Source organism: Myotis nattereri, assembly GCF_964212035.1.
Source record: "Myotis nattereri genome assembly, chromosome: 2".
Lineage (NCBI taxonomy): Eukaryota > Metazoa > Chordata > Mammalia > Chiroptera > Vespertilionidae > Myotis > Myotis nattereri.
Window position 1 is genome coordinate 160,162,956 of NC_138076.1, and position 25,327 is coordinate 160,188,282.

Here is a 25,327-nt window from a genome sequence, read left to right on the forward strand (position 1 = left end):
TACCACCCCTCATTGCAGCCTAACCCGGAGCCTTGCCCCAGGCGGTGCTTCCAGAGATCGGCTGAAGAGATGGGGCCCCTCCCCCAGCGGAGGTGCCTGGAGTCCGCGCGTGTCCGCCTCTCGGTGCCCACAAGCCTCCTCTCCACTCACGTGACCTGCCCGTCGCACCCACAGCACTGACCCCCCAAAGCCCAGGCGACCGCCGGACGCCAGCGGCCAGCGCTCCTCCTCAGCCAGAGACCTCTTTCCAACCTTCGGAAAAATGGCGAGCGGGGCCAGGCCCTCCATTCTCAAGTTAACCCTTTTCCGCAACTATCACCAGCACAGGACATCTTTTCACATCTTTTTTTTTTTGGGGGGGGGGGTGGAATGTTTTCCTCCGGGGTTGGTTTGTGCCCTCCAGAGTCATTAAGCCCCCATTTCATTTCTCAAGCCTCCCGACTCCGTGCGTCCCTCCGCCTCAGCCTTCCTCCCGCCGTCGCCGCAGCCGTTTCCCGGGGAGATCGCCCACAGCGCGCGGGGAGGCAGTTAGCTGGCCAACGGTTTTCCAAGGCCCGGGGCGGGGGGCGCGGGAGGAGAGGCGGGAAGGAGTGGGGTCCCAGGCGGCCGGCGGAGGGAGGGGCCAACGCCGGGAAGAATCGCGAAGAGCTGGGAGGCCCCGCCCCTTCCGTAGATATCTCTAGAAAGCCGCGCAGGAGCCCGACAACAAAGAGTGCGCAGGCGCGGCGGCAGGACCCGGGCATTTTGCTGCGTCACCAGCCGCCGCCCGGCCTCACCAGCCCTCGCTCTCACGCACGCACGTTCGTTCTCCATCCTCGCGCCCCTTTTCCTACACTTTCCTCCTCTCCCCGACCGGAGGAGCCGCTCTCTCCGCGCGGTGCATTCTGGGGACCAGGTCGAGCCCGCCGCTGCCGCCGTCGCTGAGGGAAGCGAGTAGAGGCCGCACCGCGGAGAAAACGTCGGAGTCGCCACCGGAGTTTAGTCCACTGCCCAGCAGCTGCCGCCGGAGAGGCCCACCCACCCATTCACCCGTCCCCCTGCCCCGTTCACGATGTGAGTGCGACACCCCGCCGAGGGAAGGTCGCCCCGGCGGGATGCCGAGGCCGCGCTGGGTGCTGCCGGGAGGCCGCCCCTTCCCCTCCCCCGCTTTCGGCCCCTCGGCTTTCTCCCTTCAATGGTGGCAGTGGTTCTTGGCTGAGGGTGGGAGGCCCCGTGTCTTTATTCCGGTTACCGTTGGCGGATGGAGGACATTTTTCCTCCAGATGTCCGCTTCCCCCACTTCTAAACCGTCCCTCAGCTTCCCCGCGCCGGAAACCCCACTTTTCTCCTCTTGGCAGTCCGTGTGATTCCCAACTCCCCGAACTTAGCCTTAGGCCTTAATATACCGCGAGTGTTTTGCCATGCGGCGCCCCGGAGGCGTGGACCCTCTGGGGTCGCTCGGCCCTGGGGCAGTCCGGTTCTGCCGCTCGGTGAGACCTGTCCCAGGCCCTGGGCCAAGTGCACCTGTGGTGGGCGCTGCCAGAGGCCGGGGAGCGCCACGCGGGCCTCCTCCATGAACGGGGAGGGACTGCTAGGCAACCGGAGGCAGGCCACGCCGTCACCACAACTTAGTTCCCTCTTGGATGTCGTGATTTCTCGAGCGTGGATCTTCCCAGGGCCTCTCCTGACTCCGATCTCTCGAAGGGAGTGGAGGTTGCCAACGCTCAGCCGTGTCCCTGGCAGCGGGGAGTTGCCATAGCGTAGGTAGTTCTGCACGTGTCCCGTCCAAAGGTACTTGTGGACATGTTGTGTGTTAACTGTAAGCGAGGTTCCATTATCCCGTCTTAACTTAGAGATGAAATAGGTATGTATTTGCTTTCTTGTCTTAAAGAGTTTAAATTTGTTTTAACTACAGATTCTTTAGCAATTTTAGGTTTCTTACGATCAAGGGAGAGCATGGGTGATTTTAACTGAATAAGATTTCTTGGCACTGCCACTTCCAGACCTTAAACATTCTCTACAGGAAAAGCTTTACGTTTTCAGATGTGAGAATTGCCGGTTATTTATAGTTTTTGTGGGTTTTGGGGTTTTTTTTTGCTGTTTTTTTTTTGTATTAACTGCTCCCTGAAAGTAATGTATGGAAAGCAGTTGAAGGGAAACAATTTTTATTCCTATAAAAAGTAATGCACTTTCAAGTGTTTTCTAAATAAATAACATTAAGTAACATTGGGCTGGATTTCTAAATAGAAAGGATACACCCAGCCAGTTGATGTCCGGAGAACAAGCTTCAAGAAGTATGCATGTATTACCGAAAACCCCTTAATGTATTTATTGGGATTTTGGAAGAAATTTCCCAGCCGAAAAAATGGTATCCAGTAGAAGGTTTTAACCTGTTTTTTTTCCTTTCAAAATCTCTATTCCAAATAATGTGACAGGAATGTCAGTCTTAAAAAATCTGAGTAGAAAATGAATCCTCAGATAAAGCATTACCAGCTTTTAATAGACTACTATAGCCAAACAAAATATCTTTTTACAAAGAAATACCATTGTTGTTTTTCTTTAATCAACTTTTTAAAAGTTTGTCTAGTAGCTTACATAAAAGTTCTCAGCCCTAGCGGGTTTGCCTCAGTGGATAGAGAGTCAGACTATGGACTGAAGAGTCCTGGGTTCCTTCCCGCCAGGGTCACATGCCAGGGTTTCAGGCTCGGTCCCCAGTAGGGGGGGTGCAGGAGGCAGCCAATCAATGATTCTCTCTAATCATTGATGTTTTGCTCTCCCTCTCCCTTCCTCTCCAAAATCAATAAAAATATATTTTAAAAAATAAGTTCTCGCCGAAACCGGTTTGACTCAGTGGATAGAGTGTCGGCCTGCGGACTGAAAGGTCCCAGGTTCGATTCCGGTCAAGGGCATGTACCTGGGTTGCGGGCACATCCCCAGTAGGAGATGTGCAGGAGGCAGCTGATCGATGTTTCTCTCTCATCGATGTTTCTAACTCTCTCTCTCCCTTCTTCTCTGTAAAAAATCAATAAAATATATTAAAAAAAAATAAGTTCTCCATCTCCCACCTGTCTTGAAAAAGTTGAGGATTTGGGGTCCTTCCTTTGGCTCATAAGACCTGCCCAACCAATTAAGGAGAATGGGGACAGAGTATAGTACTACCTTTTTAAAAAAAATTAACTGTTGTAGTTGGTTTATTTCTAAGTTGAACCCATTGACAACAGATATAAAGTAAAACATTAGTTTTGAGCTATTTGAAGTGATTATTTTTAAAAAAATATGTTTATTGATTTCTGAGAGGAAGAAGAGAGAGAGAAACATCAACAATGAAAGGGAATCATTGATCAGCTGCCTCCTGCATGCCCCCTACCAGGGATGGAGCCTGCAACCCAGGCATGTGCCCTGACCGGTTTGCAGTCAAACTGTGCCCTTCTGGTTCATAGGTTCATACTCAACCCATGAGCCACATGGGCTGGGCTGAAGTAATTTTTTTAAGATATATTTTTATTGATTTCAGAGAGGAAGGGAGATAGAGATAAAAACATCAATGATGAGAGAGAATCATTGATTGACTGCCACCTGCACACCCCCTACTGGGGATGGAGCCTGCATATGCCCTTGACTGAAATTGAACCTGGGACCCTCCAGTCTGCAGGGTGACGCTCTATCCACTGAGCCAAACCAGCTAGGGCTGAAGTAATTCTTTATGGCAGTGGTTCTCAACCTTCCTAATGCCGCGACCCTTTAATGCAGTTCCTCATGTGACTCCCAATTTCATTGTTACAAATTGAACATATTTAAGCATAGTGATTAATCACAAAAACAGTATGTAATTATATATGTGTTTTCCGATGGTCTTAGGTGACCCCTGTGAAAGGGTCGTTTGACCCTCAAAGGGGTCGCGACCCACAGGTTGAGAACCTCTGCTTTATGGTGTCTTGTATTTAAACCAACAAATGGTTTAAAAAACATACTGTGACTCTATCAAACATTTGTTAAAATCTTTACTTTGCCATCATTCAACTTTGTAGGATTGAGTCCCCCAAGTAAAATTATCAGTCTTTTTTTTTAAAAAAAATATTTTTTATTGATTTTTTACAGAAAAGAAGGGAGAGGGATATACAGAGTTAGAAACATCGATCAGCTGCCTCCTGCACACCCCCCCTGGGGATGTGCCCGCAACCAAGGTACATCCCCTTGACCGGAATCGAACCCAGGACCCTTCAGTCCGCAGGCTAACGCTCTATCCACTGAGCCAAACCGGCCAGGGCTATCAGTCTTTTTTTTTAAAGCATGTCATTTTATTGGAACTACATTTTCTTTTTTTAAATATATATTTTATTGATTTTTTAGAGAGGAAGGGTGAGGGATAGAGAGTTAGAAACATCCATGAGAGAGAAACACTGATCAGCTGCCTCCTGCATACCCCCACTGGGGATGTGCCCGCAACCAAGGTACATGCCCTTGACTGGAATCGAACCTGGGACCATTCAGTCCGCAGGCTTACACTCTATCCACTGAGCCAAACCAGTCAGGGCTTTCTATTGATTTTTAGGGAGAGTGGAAGAGAGAGGGAAAGACAGAAACATTGATGTGAGAGAAACACATCGGTTGGTTGCCTCCTGCACACCCCCCCAACCAGGGAGGAGCCTGCAACCAAGGTACGTGCCTTTGACTGAACTCGAACCCGGGAGCCGTTGGTCCAGAGGCTAAGCTCTACTAAGCCAACCGGCTAGGGCTAAAATTATCAGTCTTTAGCCTCCAAAATAATTTGTAATAGCATATTAATTTCTGTAAGTTAAGGAAGAGGAACTGATGATGGCCTTTGTTAAGTGTTGATTTCCTAACCACTGTAACTTGGCAACTGGGTTCCCCCCCCCCCCCCCCCCTTAGTTAGACTTTAACTAGAAGGCAGTAGAAACTGGAATTGACAAATCTGTAGAGTGCAGACCAGTATGTACTGTATTGTTAATTAAGATTCTTCTGTTTAATTGTATTTTCTAGTTTTAAAATCTAGAAGCAGTATTATTTTGGGGTCTTAAAAAGTTAGTGATTGTCACTTTTCAGGAAAAAAATGCTTTTGTAATATCAACTGTTTAGAATCAACCTAGCTCTTAAAAGCTTTTAGATCATATTTTATCTGACTTCTTACATTGAAAATTGTTGTATTTAGTTTATTTTGCTATGGAAATACTAAGTTTGTTGTTGTAAACTATTTACTGTGTAGATTGGCAGTGATAGGTTTTATTTATTTAGTTATTAATATATTTTTATTGATTTCAAAGAGGGAGAGTCCTAACCAGTTTGGCTCAGTGGATAGAGAGTCTGCCTGCAGACTGAAAGGTCCCAGGTTCGACTCCAGTCAAGGGCATGTACCTTGGTTGCAGGCATATCCCCAGTAGAAGGTGTGCAGGAAGCAGCTGATTGATTTTTCTCTCTCATCGATGTTTCTAACTATCCCTCTCCCTCTCTGTAAAAAATCAAAATATATTTTTAAAAAACAACTTATTTTCTTAAAAAAAAAAAAAAAGATGGTGAGAGATAGAAACATCAGTGATAAGAAAGAATCACTGATTGCTGTCTCTTGAAAGGCCCCCTACTGGGGATGGAGCCTGCAACCAGGCATGTGCCCTGACCTGTATTTGAACTATGACCTCATGGTTCATAGGTCAACACTCAACCACCGAACCATGCCGGCCATGTGGTAGTGACAGATTTTAAATTGAAGCTAACTTACCCACTTTCCAAGTACATTCATTTTATTTTTTTATTATTTTTTTTAATATATCTTATTGATTTTTTACAGAGAGGAGGGGAGAGAGATAGAGAGTTAGAAACATCGATGAGAGAGAAACATCGATCAGCTGCCGTCTGCACATCCCCCACTGGGGATGTGCCCGCAACCGAGGCAGGTGCCCTTGACCGGAATCGAACCTGGGACCCTTCAGTTCGCAGGCCGACACTCTATCCACTGAGCCAAACCGGTTTTGGCCCCAAGTACATTTATTTTAAAGCTTACCTTGAGCAATACGTCCTTCCCTGTTGTATTCCAAAACCAAATAAAATGTGCTGCCATGGGTTTTCTGTGCAGTAGTTGATCTTCACATGTAGCCATACTTTAATGCTAAACAGTGTTTATGTCAGGGCCCTTTCCAGTTCAGTATGTTTATTTTGTGTACTGAAAGGATCCAAGTTACACACAAGTGTCATTTTTTTTTTTTTAATATGTAATTTCAGCATCTAGTTCTTCAAATATCAGTTCATGCAGTGCTATTAGTATGAGGGGCTATTACAAATAGGATTGCAACCCTATTCAGGAACCCAACATTTCTAAAAGAAGGCTTATTTTTTTCCAGGAATAATAATTTTTCAGGTGGTCCTTTTCCAAATAAATAACCATGTCTCTGCAATTCGGTTTTATAATCTAAACTGCTACTTCTGTTAAAACCTGCGACACTTCTTTTTTTTTTCTTTTTTTTCTTTTTTTAAATATATATTTTATTGATTTTTTACAGAGAGGAAAGGAGAGAGACAGAGAGTTAGAAACATCGATGAGAGAGAAACATCGATCAGCTGCCTCCTGCACATCTCCCACTGGGGATGTGCCCGCAACCAAGGCACATGCCCTTGACCGGAATCGAACCTGGGACCTCTCAGTCCGCAGGCCGACGCTCCATCCACTGAGCCAAACCGGTTTCGGCCTGCGACACTTCTTGATGTAAGGTAATGGAGCTCTGAGGCTCTAAAACTTGTAATGGGGACAGTTAGAGATTGATCTTGAGTCTTATTTGTATGAAGAAAAATTATGTTATCTGCTTTGGGGATGTATGCACAAAGTAGGAATGTGGGAAAGTCATAGAGTTGCTTTAAAAAAAGGGACTAAGTTTTGGTGGTGTGTTTAAGAACTTAGCTTTTACCCTTCTATTTTAGAATGAGAATTACCAAATAAAGAACTAGGTTCACAAACATTCTTTGTTCCCCAATGGTGTCTTTGTACGTTTTTGTTACTGTTTTTTATGGTACTGCTAGGCCAAGAGGAATAACCTAGCAATTCATTGAGTAATTGGGTCCAAACAACTTAAGTATTTTGTCTTAGCAGCCTAGAAGCTCTTTGAAAAGCCAATACATGAAAGAAAAATGGAGGTTCTTGTAAAACCACAGTTACTGATGGAATGGAATGCCTTTTGGGTACTATATAATGAGATTGGATATTTACATCAGTGCCTGTTACCCATTGATTTTTTGTATGTGGGGAGGTACTTTTTTAAAATATAGCAATACCAAAAACTCAGCTTTGCAAAGATGTCACCTAATGGAGAGGGATGTAGCGCAATTTACTGTTTAAAATGAACCACTTAGTGTTGTTTTTTTCTTTTCCCAATTACAGTTTATAGTCAATATTATTTTGTACTAGAGATCTGAGGGGGAGGAGGGTCCTCTCAGCCCGGCCTGTGCCCTCACATTCCAGGACCCCTTGCTCCTTACTGCCTGCCTGCTCACTCACTGCTCAGCTCACTGCTCCTTAGTGCTGCTGCTGCTGCTGTGGAGGCGGGAAAGGTTCCTGCTACCCTGCCATCGCTGCTGTGCTCTCTAGTGGTGAGCCCAGCTTCTGGCTGAGTGGCGCTCTCCCTGTGGGAGCGCAGTGACTACCAGGGTGCAGCTCCTGCATTGAGCGTCTGCCCCCTGGTGGTCAGTGCGCCATCATAGCGACCCGTCGTACCACTGATTGGTCCGCTATTTGGTTGATTTGCATATTAGGCTTTTATTATATAGGATTAATTTAAGGTGTATAGCCTAGTGGTTAGATGATCATATACAAATGTTCTCGATACTTCATTACTTTATAAAATGTTCTTGATGTTTTCAGTACCCATTTGGTATCATACATAGTTATTATGATATTATTGACTATACTCCATATTCCCCTTGCTGTACTTTTTACATGCCCATACTACCAATTTGGTTTTTTGTTTTAACATATATTTTTACTGATTTCAGAGAGGAATGGAGAGAGATAGGAACATCAGTGATGAGAGAAAATCATTAATCGGTCCGCAGGCCGATGCTCTATCCACTGAACCAAACCGGTTAGGGTGCAATCATTCTTTTTTGTTGTTAATCCTCACCTGGGGATATTTTTTCCATTGCTTTTGGGGGGGGGGGCGGGGGTAGAAGCTTGGGTGTGAGATGCTTAATTGCCTCCAGCAGATGCCCCAGTTGGGGAGGGGGAGAGGGCGGAAGCAAGCCCAAGACCCTAAAGCAGTGATGGCGAACCTTTTGAGCTCGGTGTGTCAGCGTTTTTGAAAAACCCTAACTTAACTCTGGTGCCGTGCCATATAGAAATTTTTTTTATATTTGCAACCATAGTAAAACAAAGACATATTTTTAATATTTATTTTATATATTTAAATGCCATTTAACAAAGAAAAATCAACCAAAAATATGAGTTCACGTGTCACCTCTGACACACGTGTCATAGTTTCGCTATCACTGCCCTAAAGTGTGAAGTATGATGCTCTAACCACGAAGCAACAGGGCTGCAGTCATTCTGATGCTCATATTTTGTCTTTGGCCACTGTGATAGACCTTAATTGTTGCCTCTGGGTCTGGCTGACCTCATTGATCTCACTAGCTTCATTTTCATTCAAATACAGATGTCTCAAGGTCATCTGCATTTCCCACTTGAGGTTATTTCTCTGTAGGAATCTTGGTTTCTTTTCGTTGGGGCACTAGGTTGTTCATTGCTCCAGATTGTTATCATTAGTGCTTTTTTTTTTTTTAGTGCTTTTTTTAAAAAAAAAAAATATTGATTTTTTTACAGAGAGGAAGGGAGAGAGATAGAGAATTAGAAACATCGATGAGAGAGAAACATTGATCAGCTGCCTCCTGCACATCTCCCACTGGGGATGTGCCTGCAACCCAGGTACATGCCCTTGACCGGAATCGAACCTGGGACCCTTCAGTCCAAAAGCCGACGCTCTATCCACTGAGCCAAACCGGTTTCGGCTATCATTAGTGCTTTTTAAAAATAGGGCTTGCCCTAACCAGTTTGGCTCAATGGATAGAGCGTCGGCCTGCAGACTCAAGGGTCCCAGGTTTGATTCCTTCCGGTCAAGGGTATGTACCTTTGTTGTGGACACATACCCAGTAAGGAGTGTGCAGGAAGCAGCTGATCGATGTTTCTTTCAACGATTTTTCTAACTATCCCTCTCCCTCTCTATAAAAAATCAATAAAATATATATTAAAAATAGGGCTTATCTGGTTACTTCAATTTGAGAGTCTATACTAGTCACTTAAAGTTTAATTATTAAATTTGCAAATATTTTCAGTTAATGACAACATGTTACCACATATTGAAAATACTGTTGGGGCAAGAAAAACTAGAAATAATGTGTGATCTATTCGTAAAACTAAATTGCTTGTTAGCTATATTAATATACAAACATTAGAAGTTGTGATTCTTGTGTTCACTCTAGCAGCACATATTCTAAAAAAAAAGTTGGGAGTCCTTAGTCCATAGAAGTTTGGTTAGATACCTTTTTAGAGGCATTTAAAAAGTTCATGTTTTTATTTTGTTTAATTTACCAATAGATGCCTTAAAAAATAGATTTACCTTTGCGGATCTGCTGGTATTTAGACTTTGGAAACTGCCATCTGTAATTTTTAACCTCTATCATTCAGATCTGATACCAGTGTTTCAGAGTAGAGTGACTAGTCAAGTTTAACAGTAGGGCATGCAGGAGGCAGCCAAACTATGTCTCTCTTGATGGTTCTCGCTCCTCCCTTCCTCTCTATCTAAAAATCAATAAAAACATTTAAATGATAATTTAACAGTTGTGTAAAAATGTTGATGAGTAGTTGGTTGTAACTTTTATGTATAGAAGGGATTTAAATTACTACTCAGTTGGGTTGGGAATGTCAGCTTAGAAATAAAGCAATTCCTTTCAGTTGAGTTGATTTATGAGTAGTGTTTGAACATATAACTAGAATTTTAAACTTTTATTTTGAAATAATCTTAGGTTTACAGAAAAGTTGAAGTATTTATCACATATAATCTTTTTTTAAAAAATATATGTTTATTGATTTCAGAGAGGAAGAGAGAGATATAGAAACATCAATGATGCCCTCGCTGGTTTGGCTCAGTGGACAGAGCGTCAGCCTGTGGACTGAAGGGTCGTCCCAGGTTTGATTCTGGTCAAGGGCACATGCCTAGGTTGCAGGTTTGATCTCCAATAGGGGATGTGCAAGAGGCAGCCAGTCCATGATTCTCATCATTGATGTTTGTCTCTCCCTCTCCCTTCCTCTGAAATCAATAAAGATGTATTTTAAAAAAAGGAAACATGAATGATGAGAGAGAATCATTGATTGGCTGTCTCCTGCATGCCCCCTACTGGAGACAGAGCCCACAACCCAGGCATGTGCCCTTGACCAGAATTGAACCCGGGACCCTTTAGTCCAGCGGTTGCCAACCGGTGGTCCACGGACCCCAAAAGGTTGTCGACCACTGCTTTAGTTCTCAGGCTGACACTCTATCCACTGAGCAAAACCAGCTAGGTCCACAGGTAATCTTTTTTGACTGTTAATCAGCCATATTTGACTATATATAGCTTCTAGTGGTTTTTTAGCCATACTCTAATGGATGGAAAGAGCTCTAGACAGCTGACTCCATGAAGACAGGGGTAATACTATATTGCAAAGAACAGGAACACATGAATGATAAGGAAGAAGCAAATATTCCAGGTTGCTTCTAGTATGTATTGGATACATGTATAGATAGTATAAAGGTGAGGCTGTAAATAAATTCTTGTTGTTGTTGTTGTTGTTTATCTTTACCCGAAGACATTTTTTCCATTGACTTTTAGGGAGAGAGGGAAAAACACAAAGAAACATCAGTGTGAGAGAAACACATAGATTGCTTGCCTCTTGCATGAGCCCTGACCGGGGCCCGGGCCAGGGAGGAGCCTGCAACTGAGGTACATGCCTCTGACTAGAATCGAACCCAGGACCTTCTGGTACTCTATCCACTTAGCCAAACCAGCTAGGGCAAGAAGTTTAATTCTTTATCTAGTGTCATTATTTAGAATCATAGGAAGATTTGTTTGTCCAGAAACAAAATGGTTGCTTTATACGGTCAGAAAAAAAGCTGCAGGTGAGAACTTTTTTGAGAACAAGTATTGTCATTTCCCTTACTCCCCTCTCCCCCCTTTTCATTGATTTGAGAGAGGAATGGAGAGAGACATCATTGTAAGAGAGAAACATTGGTTGCTTCCCAGCTGGGGATCAAACCCACAAACTGGGTTTGTGCCCTGATTGGAGTAGAACCTGCCACCTTCTGGTATACTGGGCAATGTTCCAACAAACTGAGCCACACCAGCCAAGGCCATTTTTCATTCTTTTAAATTCCTCCCACAGTTCCTAGGATTCACTGTAAGTTATACTGTTGAATACTACATATATCTCAGTTGATGGTGGATTAGTTCTTTCTGATGTTTTATTTCTGTGAATTGAATTTTAGGAGCAGAACCCTAAAGGAGTGGCTTATAAATGTTGACAGGGATACCTAAATGGTTAACTCTACTGAGCATTGTTTATTTTATTTTTAAATCCCTTTTTTTATAAAATCAGTGTCATTGTGCTTACTTGGAATGTAGCTGTTAGAGTAAAAATGTAGTTTCTGTTAGAAATTGTAATAAACTACCTCAAAATAATCAATGCTCTAATGGAATAGAAAAATTTGTTTCTTATATGCTAAACTTGGGAGGTTATGTAAATATTTAGCTAATGAAGTCCAACTTAACTTTGTCTAATTTTATCTCTGTAGGCAGCCTGCTTCTGCAAAGTGGTACGATCGAAGGGACTATGTCTTCATTGAATTTTGTGTTGAAGACAGTAAAGATGTTAATGTAAATTTTGAAAAATCCAAACTTACATTCAGGTAAATTTCCATTTTGCATAATTGGGCAAAACTTATTTTGGATAATTGAATAACTTTGGCTTGCTTGTTTCGTTTTTTCATTGAGGTTATATTAATCCTTACCTTTTCCAAGAGGCTCATTTAAAAAAAAATTTTTTTCTCCCTACAGTTGTCTTGGAGGAAGTGATAATTTTAAACATTTAAATGAAATTGATCTTTTTCACTGTATTGATCCAAATGTAAGTAGTCTTGATGCTTTAATACTGATTTAAATCATGAGGAAGTGGACATATCTTTTTAGCAAACACTGATTTCTGTTTTTCTTAATAGTTCAGAGGGCTAACTAGGTATATTTATATTTTTGCGAAATTTTCCCTTTCTAACCACTTTTCTGTTTTCCCTTTCCAACCACTTTTCTGCATATTCTTTTTTTCTTATTTTCACTGTTAAGACTTGGCTGTACTCTTGAGGCTTGTCTTATCTAACTATAGAATTTTTAAAATATATATTATTGATTTCAGAGAGGAAAGAAGAGGGAGAGGGAGAGGATAGAAACATCAGTGATAAGAGAGAATCATTTACTGGCTGCTTCCGGCACACCCCATACCAGTGATTGATTCCAGCAATCTGTGCATGTGGCCTGGAATCGAATTGTGACTTACTGGTTCATAGGTCAATGCTCAACCACGCTGGCCGGGCTAACTATGGAAATTTTTAAAAACTCTTCTATGATTATGCGGGGAAGAAAAAAATTGTCCTTTTTTTTTTTTTTTTTTTTTAATGCGATTGGATAGCTTATGAAGTTTTAAGTAGTTAGAGGATGTTTCTTTCAGAGTTTGGGGAAATGTAGGGAAAGAAATTAGAAAGGAGAGGTGAGGAATGAATGATACTGAAGAGATAAATGGTGTGATAGTACTTTTGTTTTTGTTTTTAGGATTCCAAGCATAAAAGAACGGACAGATCAATTTTATGTTGTTTACGAAAAGGAGAATCTGGCCAGTCATGGCCAAGATTAACAAAAGAAAGGGCAAAGGTAGGTTTCTTTTTTTTGAAAGTTTCACATTTTTAAGTAATGAAAGATACATTTGTTTGGTATGAGCATAGTATTTGTTTCAAAGCTAAGTACTATTACAGCCTTGTGTTCTGTGTTTTTCTGTACGTTGACATATATTAGTTTTAACTTAAAGCCAAATGAGGTCAGAACAAGATCAAACTCTAGTTGATGTAGAGTCTTTGCATTCAAGAGGCAGACTCACGTATTTTGGTGCCACTAAACAAAAAATAACCAAGTATAGCATAGTTTCTACCAATGAATTTTTGTTGTTGCTTTAAAAAGTAAGTTTGTTTAACAATTGAAAGGGGTTTCATAAAACTATATTTGTGCTAATTCCATGGCTCACTAGTGGGTATGAATCCACAGTTCAAAAAAATGTAGTCTTAAGGCACATGCCAATGAGTGTAAGTTAACCTAATCACAGGATGATGTTTGTATTGATCTATAGCTTAATTGGCTTAGTGTGGACTTCAATAATTGGAAAGACTGGGAAGATGATTCAGATGAAGACATGTCTAATTTTGATCGTTTCTCTGAGGTAAGTTCTTTTAAATGCATTCTTCTGCCCTCCCTTCCAGTATATTTCTATGAAGTCAGTTTAGTTTGATTTTAAAGTACCTAGTGGTATTTAAGGCATGTATTACTTTACCTCGAAAGCCAGTCTGCAATAAAACTAAATGAGGTTTTTAACAATAATCATTTAATCCTAAAATTTAACATTCTTTTACAGTTTAAAAAAATTTAGTGTTTAAGTTTTAAAGTTGATGTGTAAAGACAAAGAATAAACCATATAGTCAATCAATGCAGTACAGCTAGTTTTTATTACAACACTGGGACAGATTTTTTTAGAAGCATGAATACAGTAACTGGCCTGTATTTTGGAGCCATGTAATACAAATGTAAACCTTTAAACACAAGAATCATGGTGGAATGTGCACGAAGAGTGATGAGTAAGGATATTATAGTTTGCCAGATCAGGGAAAGGGTTTGAGTAAGCCTGTTTTTTCCAAATACTTACTGCCCTGGCCAAAGAAAAGAAGTCAATGATCTGCCTTTAGGTAGAATAGACCTTATCAAGTGTACTGCAGTAAAGGTAATCAGAAAAGATAACATTAAGCTCTAAGCCAGCGGTTCTCAACCCGTGGGTCGCGACCCTTTTGGTGGTCGAACTAAGACCATCCTTTCACAGGGGTCGCCTGAGACCATCCTGCATATCAGATATTTACATTACAATTCATAACAGTAGCAACATTACACTTATGAAGTAGCAATGAAAATGATTATACGGTTGGGTCACAACGTGAAGAACTATATTTAAAGGGCCAGAAGGTTGAGAACCACTGCTTTAAGCTGAAGGTAGGCCCATGAAATCCATTTTGCATTGCAATTAGAAAATTTAATTCACTACATTCTGTTGACATTTCTTTTTTTTTTTTTTTTTAAATATATGTTATTGATTTTTTTACAGAGAGGAAGGGAGAGAGATAGAGAGCCAGAAACATCGATGAGAGAGAAACATCGATCAGCTGCCTCCTGCACATCTCCCACTGGCATGTGCCCTCAACCCAGGCACATGCCCCCGACCGGAATCGAACCTGGGACCCCTCAGTCCACAGGTTGACTCTCTATCCACTGAGCCAAACCGGTTTCGGCTGTTTACATTTCTTTTTGAAAACTAAGAGTTAAAAGGAGTACATTTTCAGCTTCGTGTATGCAGCTGTTTATTAAACATTCCTCCTTACATGGCTCTGACACCTTAATTTCAAGAGGGAAGGAAGGATACTTGTGACTTTCCTCAACTATATTATTTCTTACCTGAAGTAATTGGTGCCACCATTTACCCAGCTGTGCAAGTCACAACTTCTTAACACTGTTCTCTTTCACTGCCTCTCTATCCAATATGTTAACTGCATCTTTGTTCTTTTGTTTTACCTCCTAAATAGCTCTTGAATATATTCAATTCTGTTTCTATTGTCATCGTGTCCTCAGCACCACACATTGTACTTGGCACATATTGAGCATTTTTTCTGCTCTCAAAAACTTTTTATTTATTTTTTATTTTTAATATATTTTATTGATTTTTTACAGAGAGGAAGGGAGAGAGAAAGAGAGTCAGAAACATCGATGAGAGAGAAACACCGATCAGCTGCCTCCTGCACATCTCCTACTGGGGATGTGCCCGCAACCCAGGTACATGCCCTTGACCGGAATCGAACCTGGGACCTTTCAGTCCGCAGGCCGACGCTCTATCCACTGAGCCAAACCGGTTTCGGCTTTCAAAAAGTTTTAACTAAGGTGTTGAACATTGCCTTTAGACATAGGGAAACTTTACTAGTTACTCATATTATTCAAGACTAGATTGCCCAGATTTCCTATACTGAGAGATTTGACTTAAGTATTTAACTCTAAAGTCCAAGGTAGCATATATATTTGAAGTCTTGGATTTTTGTTTACAGTTATAATGGCTGTGTAAATATTTAAAATTTTAAAAGTTTAAATATTACAGAAAAGTTGTAACTTGGAGAGATAAGTCCCTCCCTATCAGACAGTAGTTCTATCTTTGGCTATTTGTACCTCTTTCAATAACACACTACTTGATTATGATTGGAAACAGATAAAGATGGGAAATTAGTACTTCATGTAAGCATGTTTCGTTGTTAGCTCCATTTTATTATAAGTATATGAAGGTATATATATAAGGTTATTTCCTTATATATATAATTGATATAAAGTCTTTTAAGAATTATGTTCGTATTTAACTTAGTTACTATTTGACCTTGGATTCCATTTTCAGGCCTTTAATACAAACTAAGCATCCTAAAAGACTTTATTTTAAATCATTTATTGGTTCTTCACAGTATTTAAAACTGTAACGAGAATACCATAATACATATGTCAGTCAGCTTAGGATACAAAACTTTACAACTACAAATGAATCCCATTCTTATCCATCAGTGGTAACTGCTATTTAGGATTTGGGTGTTTAATTTCTGTATCATATATATATATCTTGCTGGATGAATTTTAATAACTTCATCTTCCTGCAATGAGAATTTAGATTTAACTTCCCTATAAGTTTTCAGGATTTTATATACAATTACCTATAGTCTTTCCAGAAAGGAAGGTACTTAAATGTTTTTTTGCTTTTTTTGTTGGTGGAAATCTATGGCAGACTTAAGGTTTATTCTGGAGCGTGCCACCTAATAATTAGGGCTTAATTTTTTTTTTTTTAAATATATTTCATTGATTTCTTAGAGAGGAAGGGAGAGGGATAGAGAGTTAGAAACATCAATGAGAGAGAAACATCGATCAGCTGCCTCCTGCACACCCCCTCCTGGGGATGTGCCCGCAACCAAGGTACATGCCTTGACTAGAATCGAACCCAGGAACCTGCAGTCCACAGGCTGTCGCTTTATCCACTCAGCCAAACCAGTTAGGGCAATTAGGGCTTAATTTAACATCATTTTTAAAACTAATTTTTACTTCAAATAGATGATGAACAACATGGGTGGTGATGAGGATGTAGATTTACCGGAAGTAGATGGAGCAGATGATGTAAGTCTATAAATTCTTTTCTTTATTTACTTAAATAGTAAGAAACAATCTTACCTAATAGGCAAACATGGTAATTGACCATACCTTCGCTATGCCTCCCATTGGCTCATCAGCGAGATATGCAAATTAACTGCCAGCAAAGATGGTGGCCGGCAGCCACAGAGCTGAAGTGAGCAGGAGGCTTGCTTGCTCCAGTGATGGAGGAAGCCAAGCTTCCCCTCCTGCTGCAGCCTCGCTCTTAGCTCCGAAAGCAACAAAGTTTCAATTATAGAAGCTAAGCAAACCCCAGATACCTGCTTTCAGCAGGCCATAGCCACGGAGCTGAAGCGCAGGAGGCTTTCCCTCCCACCCCCACTGGCTGGCTCTAAGCTCCACTCAGGCAACAAAGTTTCAATTATAGAAGGTAAATAAACCCCAGATACCTGCTTTCAGCTGGCTGTGGCCATGGAGTTGGAGCCTTGGGTTGCCCCTGACGATGGAGGAAGCCAAGCCCTGGCCAGCTCTGAGCTCCACTCCAGGCTACAAAGTTTCAATTATAGGAGGTAAATAAATCCCAGGAAAAAAAAGAAAAGAAAAAAAGGAGAGGCTGGGAGCTTCTGTCGCTGGGGAGGCTTGGCCAGCCTGAAAACGGCCCTCAGCCCTTCACCCAGACTGGCCAGGCACCCCAGTGGGAACCCCCCACCCTAAAGGTGGTGTGGCCAGCCTGCAAACAGCCATCAGCCCCTCACCTAGGCTGGCCAGGCACCCCAGTGGGGACCCCCACCCTGAAGGGCAAACCAGCCGGCCCCCACCCATGCACCAGGCCTCTATCCTAAATAATAAAAGGGTAATATGCAAAATGACCCTAACAGCAGAAAGACTGGGAATGACTGGTCACTATGACACACGCTGACCACCAAGGGGCAGACGCTCAATGCAGGAGCTGTCCCCTGGTGGTCAGTGCGCTCCCACAGGGGGAGCTCTGCTCAGCCACAAGCCAGGCTGACGGCTGCCAGTACAGTGGTGGTGGTGGGAGCCTCTCCCGCCTCCTCAGCAGCTCTAAGGATATCAGACTGCAGTTTAGGTCTGCTCTCCACTGGCAAATGGACATCCCCCGAGGACTCCTGGGCTGCCAGAGGGATGTCTGACTGCCAGCTTAGGCCTAATCCCCCCAGGGAGCGGGCCTAAACCAGCAGGTGGTCATCCCCCGAGGGATCCCATACTGCTAGAGGGCACAGGCCAGGCTGAGGGACACCCACCCCGTGCACAAATTTTTGTGCACCGGGCCTCTAGTGTATTTATAAGTTGTTTGATATATAGTCAAGATTTTTTTGTGTGCTACTTTTTGATGTTTGTTTTTTTGTTTTTTTAAAAAAATATATTTTTATTGATTTCAGAGAGGAAGTGAGAGGGAAGAGAGAGAAACATCAATGATAATAGAGAACCATTAATCGGCTGCCTTCTGCACACCCCGCACTGGGGATCGAGCCCACAACCTGGGCATGTGCCTCTGACTGGAATCGAATCCGGGACCCTTCAGTCCGCAGGCCAATGCTCTATCCACTGAGCAAAACCAGCTAGGACTTTGTTTGTTTTTAATATAGGGTAAAGCACTTTTTAAAATGTGCCCATTTTTGAAGGATGGTTACCTACTAGGGAACTGATGTCTAATGGGCCAGCCATTCTTAAAGAGACTAGATTTCAATCTATTTTATTGATTTTTCACAGAGAAGAAGGGAAAGGGATAGAGAGTTAGAAACATCGATGAGAGAGAAACATTGATCAACTGCCTCCTGCACATCCCCAACTGGGGATGTGACTGCAACCAAGGTACATGCCCTTGACCGGAATCGAACCTGGGACCTTTCAGTCCACAGGCCGACGCTCTATCCACTGAGCCAAACCAGTTAGGGCTAAACAGGTTTTATAAAAGTGAATTGGTCAGAGATTAAGTAAACATATGGACATTGTGAATCTGTAAGAGGATATACTAGGTTACTCTTCTCAACATTCCCCTCTGGCATTCTGTTAACATCCTTAAGAAATTTGTTCAATGCAGTTAGGAAAATACTTACTTAGACAATTCACCAGCTACGATTAGACTTTATTGTCTTCTATCAGTCCAGTGGTCTTTGTATTGAGCCATTTTCTTTCATTGAATGTCAAGAGAGAAGAGAAACCATTTTATACCAAGATTCAGCCTGGTTGACAGGGATTGAAAGGATGGACTCAATTCCTACCAAAAGACACACATCATCCTCAGCTGTCCATCTATAAACCCATTCTTTTTTTTAAAAAAATATATATTTTATTGATTTTTTACAGAGAGGAAGGGAGAGGGATAGAGAGTTAGAAACATCTATCAGCTGCCTCCTGCACGCCCCCTACTGGGGATGTGCCTGCAACTAAGGTACATGCCCTTGACTGGAATCGAACCTGGGACCCTTCAGTCCGAAGGCTGACGCTCTATCCACCGAGCCAAACCGGTTAGGGCTGTAAACCCATTCTTAAGTCAGTTGATTAAATTAATAAGCTTGATTTAACCACCTATCTTTGCTACGTGAGTGAAAACTACAGTGCTTCAGCTTTTTAAGGCAAACTTTTCAGTTAGCAAAGGAATGTTTGATCAACTTGATAACTTTTTTCTTTATTTCCCCTCTACAGGATTCACAAGACAGTGATGATGAAAGTAAGTGTCTTTGTAAAAATGTTTTGCACAGTAATATTTCACATTAAAGACCACAACTATTAAAGAAATTGACTTCTTTATAATTCTTAGAAAAATAATAATTATTTCTTTATGGCCTCTAATAAATAGCCAAAGCAGAAATTTGAATGAATTGAGATTCAAATTCAAAAAGTAGGCAACTATTTAACTCTCTCTGGCTGCTTTCCCTATAAGACTTTGACGTTGATGGATTACTTCTTTGTACTTCATACTAATCTTGTTAAAATCCTTTCAGAAATGCCAGATCTGGAATAAGGAATGTTGTCGTCCCTGGATTTTGAGAAAGAAAAATAACTTCTCTGCAAGATTTCATAATTGAGAGAATTCCTGAGTTGATAGCTCTAAAGGCAGATGCTGCATTTGCCTCCTTTAACCCATTTTTCAACCTGTTTGTTTTCTTAAAGGCTTCACTAAGGGTTGATATGTACCATTGTATGGGGCAATTTTAAGTCAGCTAAGGCAATAACCTTATGCATGAACATTTCCCAGACTTCCATGATGCTGTTGAAGTCCTAGACAATTGATACAGCAGTTGTGATAAATAAAAACATTTCACCTAAGTCTCCTTTACTTCATAACATAGATACTGACATGATAGGAAGCTCTTGGATTATGGAAAGATAACTAAGTTTTAGATTTTAGAACATGGACTCAACCTGGCTGAAACAAATGGATTGATACCTTAAACTGGTAACCTGTTGTTCCTCTGGTATATTCTTCAGGATTGTTCCACTAAAGTTTTATTTTTCAAAAAATTTACTTCACATTATTGTACATAAGTGATCACTTGTCAGTGTTCCAAATGTATTTTAGCTAAAACTAGTGAATGCCCTAACTTAGATGGTTTTTGAAGCCTGTACATTTGGTATTGTTTGACCCTTAAACTTTTACATCTCTTAGCATGGAGGACAAAGAAAGGCTGTACATTGTTGCTTGAGAGTCTGTACATTTAGACCAAATTTGTATTTGCACTGTCAGTGGCAAATGAGTGAAAAAATGGTATTACTACACTATTGGATTTTTTTATTTCTTTTTTTTTTTTTTTTTTTGATCCAGCTTGTACCAGGGCTGAAAACCTCAATTTATGTTCATGACAGTGGGATTTTTTTTAATGTCTACATTCTTTCTAATAAACTGTTGGAAGACTTCTTGGTTGTCCTTTTAAGTGTCTGGTTTACTGTAATTTTATGTATTACTATTTACTGGAATGGAGTTATTTTTACTTGAGGAAGAATTTGGGGATATTTCTGTTTGGAAAAAAAAGGCTTGGTATATAATGTCACAGGAACCTTTTAAAAGTGGATCTGTAATAGCAAATTGTAGATGCACTTCTCAGTAGTTGGAAAAGAAAGTGTTGTGATTTGATTGAAATAAAACTAAATGTGTTGTCCTCCTAAATCTTTGAGCTTCTGCATTTTGGCAGTTTTTTATTCCCTTCAGCTTCTGTGTATTTGTCATAGCATAGAAATGCTTCATATTTCAGTACTTCTTTGTATCAGACCTGTGTTGCAGGAAATGTTAAGTGCTGGGGATACAAAGATTAATCATTCAGGTGATTGCTGTGTTCAGAGCTCACAGGCTAGGTCGGGGGGACAAATATTGGACAAAAACTTGGTAGATTGGAAGTGCAGTAATAGATATAGATACATCATAAAACAACCTTCTTTCCTTCCCCTGTTATGGCTGTTGAAAATGATATTCAACACCATATTCTTGAAAGGCTACAATGAGAAAAATTTTCCTGCATTTTAGGAGCCCTTGACATTCAACAGTTGACATTCAACTCTGTTATGTTACAGGAGTAACTCGGGTTCTGATTCTACTAAGGGATTGCAATTTCCTCAGAGCCATAGGTTTTTCCGAATTGGGAGATAGGTTTGAAATTTTAACATGGTTTTCTTGCTTTGGAGCATGCCAACATTATCAGTATAACTGATAAGTCATGCAGTTCTTAGCTTCAGGGGAGGGCTTAATAAAACCCCCAAATCCTATTTTTAGTTTGATTCTCTTGAAAAACTATTTTTGAGGGTTGAGGATCAAACCATTTTTTATTGAGCTTCAGGGAAGGATTGAAAGGCTAGGATGACAATGAGGTCCGAGATCCTCAGCCAGCTGGGATCTCCCCAGTTTTATAATTGCCAAAAATGGAAAACTGTTTTTGTGTGTCAGATATGGAAGTTAAAGAGTTTTATTAAGGATTCATTGGCTTTCCGCCAGCCACTAGGCTATATAGCATTAAAGTATAGCTTGATGGATTTCTGATTCCATCTGTCTTTAAAGGTTCTTTAATTTTAAAAATCTGTGTTAAAACGTTTGAATGGTTTTAAGTTTGAATGATAACATCTATTATATTTTTTGTACATTTTGATATGCAGTGATAAAAGTGCTATATTCAACTTCTTAAGCTGTTAAGTTACCTTCAAGGAAGGGGAAAACAATTAGTTGCTATAGTAGCACAAAGATTTTATTTACCAACTTAGTTTTGGGGCTAGTTTTAATTTCTGTTTAGCAGGAATCCTTTTGACAAGAAACAAGTGATAATGAACTGACCTTATATGCCAAAATCAAACAAAGCTGTTACCCATGCCTCACCCAGCATTGGACCAGACTTGAGATCATAGGCTGGGATGGAGAGAAGAGGCAGGTACCTTGTCTACTGTAACCCCTAAATTATTTTATCTTTGTATATGCTTTTCAGGCCTGTGGACTTAGACATTAACCACACATGATTGGTTATTGGATGTATATCACCACAAATCTCTACCCTTTAGGACACCTGACATGATTCAGTAAATACATTTCAGGTATATTATAGTGTGGGTAATGTTTTGTGAGTGGGTCTGGAGGTAAGGAAACAAGTTAGTGCAAGAATTTAAATGGCAAAAGGTAAACTTAGGTACTAGGAGAGAGATCTGGAGAGGCAGATCCCAGAGATATGTAGGTGGTCAAATAGGGTTTGGTGATAACATCTAAGTCTGCCAGTCTGCTTTTTTTTATTTCCTTTCCTTTTTTTTTTTTTTTTTTTAATTGATTTCAGAGAGGAAGGGGGAGAGAGAAACATCAATGGTGAGAGAGTCATCGATTGGCTGCCTCCACGCCCTATACTGGGGATTGAGCCTGCAACCTTGGGCATGTGTTCTGACCAGGAATCAATTTGACCTGGTTCATAGGTCAACGTTCAACCACTGAACCACACCAGCTGGGCTTGCTTTGCTCTTAACACTTAGCAGTCTTTTCCAAAGTGAAAAACAAGCCATGCCATTTGCTGTTAAGTTACATTGTCAACCTGGATAATTTCATTGTTTCTGTGAAGAACCTATCTAAAACTCCGGCCTCAATTTCTTAGCCTTGTATCAGTGACCTTTACTTGCAGACTATATTTAGCAGCCCATCCCCTTGGCTGTATCATGATGATCCTAAAGTCAGGAGTGGGATAACTATAAAGCTGCTTCCCCTGCAACTAATAGCTTTCATGAGGAGTATACCAGTCCTTCAACCATTGTTCTTTTCTCACAGCTAATTAGCCTTTAGCTCTAGTTCCTTCCCTATCTCTAGCCCTCTGCCTCATCTTGAACCCGGTGGTTCTCAAACTGCCAAAATCATGGGGTTCTGATAATGTGGATTCCTAGGTCTCGACAAAGGCTTTATTAGGTGCGTGTTGGGCCCAGAAATTTGCAATTTAACTGATACTTGAGATCAGTGAAGTGTGGTCACCAGACCAGCAGCATCAGTCCCACCTAGAAATTGGTTAGAAATGTAAATTCTGGGCCCCCAAACAGACTTTTCAATGAGAAACTTGAGAGGGTAAAGTCCAGTAAGCTATCTTAAGCCTTCTAGGTGATTCTGATTCAAAGTTTGACAATCACTGTTTTAGATAACTCCATCTAGCTAGTGATTACCAGATGCAGGTAGTTCCTGGTCCACTCATGGGAAAATAAATAAATTCTTTTCTAAATATATTTTTACTTTTAATCTTTTTAAAAAAATTTTATTGATTTTTAGAGGGAGTGGGAGAAAAACATCGTGATGCAAAACATCCATCACTGCCTCCTGCATGCCACCTATTGGTGATGCAGTCAGCAATCTTGGATGCCCAACCAACTGAGCCACACCGTCAGGGCTTTATTGATTTGAAAGAGAGAAACATCAATTTGTTCGACTTATTCATGCACCTGCCAGTTGATTTTTTTTAAAAATTTTTTTGAGAGAGAGGAAGGGAGAGGGATAGAGAGATAGAAACATAAGTGAGAGCGGAACATCATCAATTGGCTGCCTCCTACACGGCCCCTTCTGTGGATTGAGTTTGCAACTGAGGTACATGCCCTTGACCAGAATCGAACCTGGGACCTTTCAGTCTGCAGGCTGACGCTCTATCCACTGAGCGAAAAACCAGCGAGGGCCTACTGGTTGATTCTTGCATGTACCCTGACCAGGGATCAAACCCACAACCTTGGCATATTGGGACAACTCTCCAACAGCTACCCAGCCAGGGCCTCATTAATCAAATTCTTACCTAATGATGGGGGAAATCCTTCTAAGCATGATACAGAAAATCTAGAAGGTACAAGTAAAAGTTAACAAATCTAACATTAAAAATTACATGCCGAAACTGGTTTGGCTCAGTGGATAGAGCGTCAGCCTGCGGACTGAAGGGTCCTGGGTTTGATTCCGGTCGGGGGCATGTGCCTTGGTTGCGGGCATATCCCCAGTGGGAGATGTGCAGGAGGCAGCTGATCAATGTTTCTCTCTCATCGATGTTTCTAACTATCTCTCTCCCTCTCTGTAAAAAATCAATAAAATATATTTTTTAAAAAAAATTACATAGGGCCCTAACCGGTTTGGCTTAGTGGATAGAGTGTCTGCCTGCAGACTGAAAGGTCCCAGGTTCGATTCCGGTCAAGGGCATGTACCTTGGTTGCGGGCACATCCCCGGTAGGAGGTGTGCAGGAGGCAGCTGATTGGTGTTTCTCATCGATATTTCTAACTCTCCCTCTCCCTTCCTCTCTGTAAAAAATCAAAATATATTTTTAAAAAAATTACATAGGTTGCCCTGGTCGAGTAGCTTGGTTAGAGCACTTACCTGATGCTCCAAGGTTGTGGGTTTAATCCCCGGTCAGGACACATAAAAGGATCAACCAATGAATGCATAAATAAGTGGAACAGCAAATCAATGTTTCCCTTCCTCTCTAAAAATTAATTTAAAAAAACTACATAGGTCAAAGATACCATTAGGTTAAAAGATAAGTGATAGAAGAAAATACTTAAGACATTTAACAGCATTTGAAGATCACAATCACTATGACAAGGTAATGGGAAAAATGGGAATTCACTGAAGAAATAAATGACCAATAAACATGAAAGAATTCCAGGAATTTGCAATTTAACTGATACTTGAGTTCATTAAGTTGTGGAAATGCAAGTATAATCGAAGTAATTTTATTCATTTTTAAAAATTCCTCACCCAAGGATATGTTTATTGATTTTAGAGCGAGAGAGGAAGGGAAAGATTGATGTGAAACAGACACATCAATCAGTTGCTTCCTGTTTGTGCCCTGACTGGGAATCAAACCCATATCCTTTTGGTGTATGGGTCAACACTCCAACCGACTGAGCCACCCGGCCAGGGCATAATTTCATTCATTTAACAATAGCCACAGTTAAAAGTTTTGGCAAGGATTCTAGGGATCTAGTAAATTAGCAAGATGGTTTTAGAAGGCCATTTGGCAGAATCTCATTTAAACGAACATAATTTTAAGCCAACATTTTATTTCTAGGATTCTACATTTAGTAGATTCCTGGCCAAGTATGTCAAACTCACAGCCGTCAGGCTGCACGCGAGTTTGACATACTTGGTGTACATAATGACGTATGCAAGCTCTCTTGAAAATTCAATATTACATGTAATAGCCACATTGACACAATCCAAATGACCATTAATGGAGTGTACTCATGATCGGTAAAGTAAATGTATTGACTCAAAAAGTTCTCCAAAACAAAAATCAGAAAACTTTGAAAGTTTTCTGTAGTGTGCTTCCACTGAGGTTTTTACAAAACAGGAATGTATACATTGTATGTGTATGGAATGGATAGAAAATGAATGGGACATTGTAAAATGTTTTT

General features: G+C 41.0%; 1 protein-coding gene across 1 annotated transcript; it reads left to right on the forward strand.

Moving 5' to 3' along the window:
- The first annotated feature begins 701 nt into the window (after positions 1-701).
- Positions 702-20,355, forward strand: PTGES3 (prostaglandin E synthase 3). The gene is made up of 8 exons (XM_081084387.1): positions 702-1,053; positions 11,799-11,912; positions 12,061-12,130; positions 12,826-12,924; positions 13,394-13,483; positions 16,438-16,500; positions 19,144-19,168; positions 19,443-20,355. Coding segments are annotated over exons 1-8 (483 nt in total). The 5' UTR covers positions 702-1,051; the 3' UTR covers positions 19,463-20,355.
- The last annotated feature ends 4,972 nt before the right edge of the window (positions 20,356-25,327 follow it).

What these genes read in the sequence shown, in the direction of transcription:
- PTGES3 (XM_081084387.1), top strand. An exon ending in AAATCCAAACTTACATTCAG is followed by an intron (nt 11,913 to 12,060) that starts GTAAATTTCCAT and finishes TTCTCCCTACAG; the next exon opens with TTGTCTTGGAGGAAGTGATA. An exon ending in ACAAGACAGTGATGATGAAA is followed by an intron (nt 19,169 to 19,442) that starts GTAAGTGTCTTT and finishes AAATCCTTTCAG; the next exon opens with AAATGCCAGATCTGGAATAA.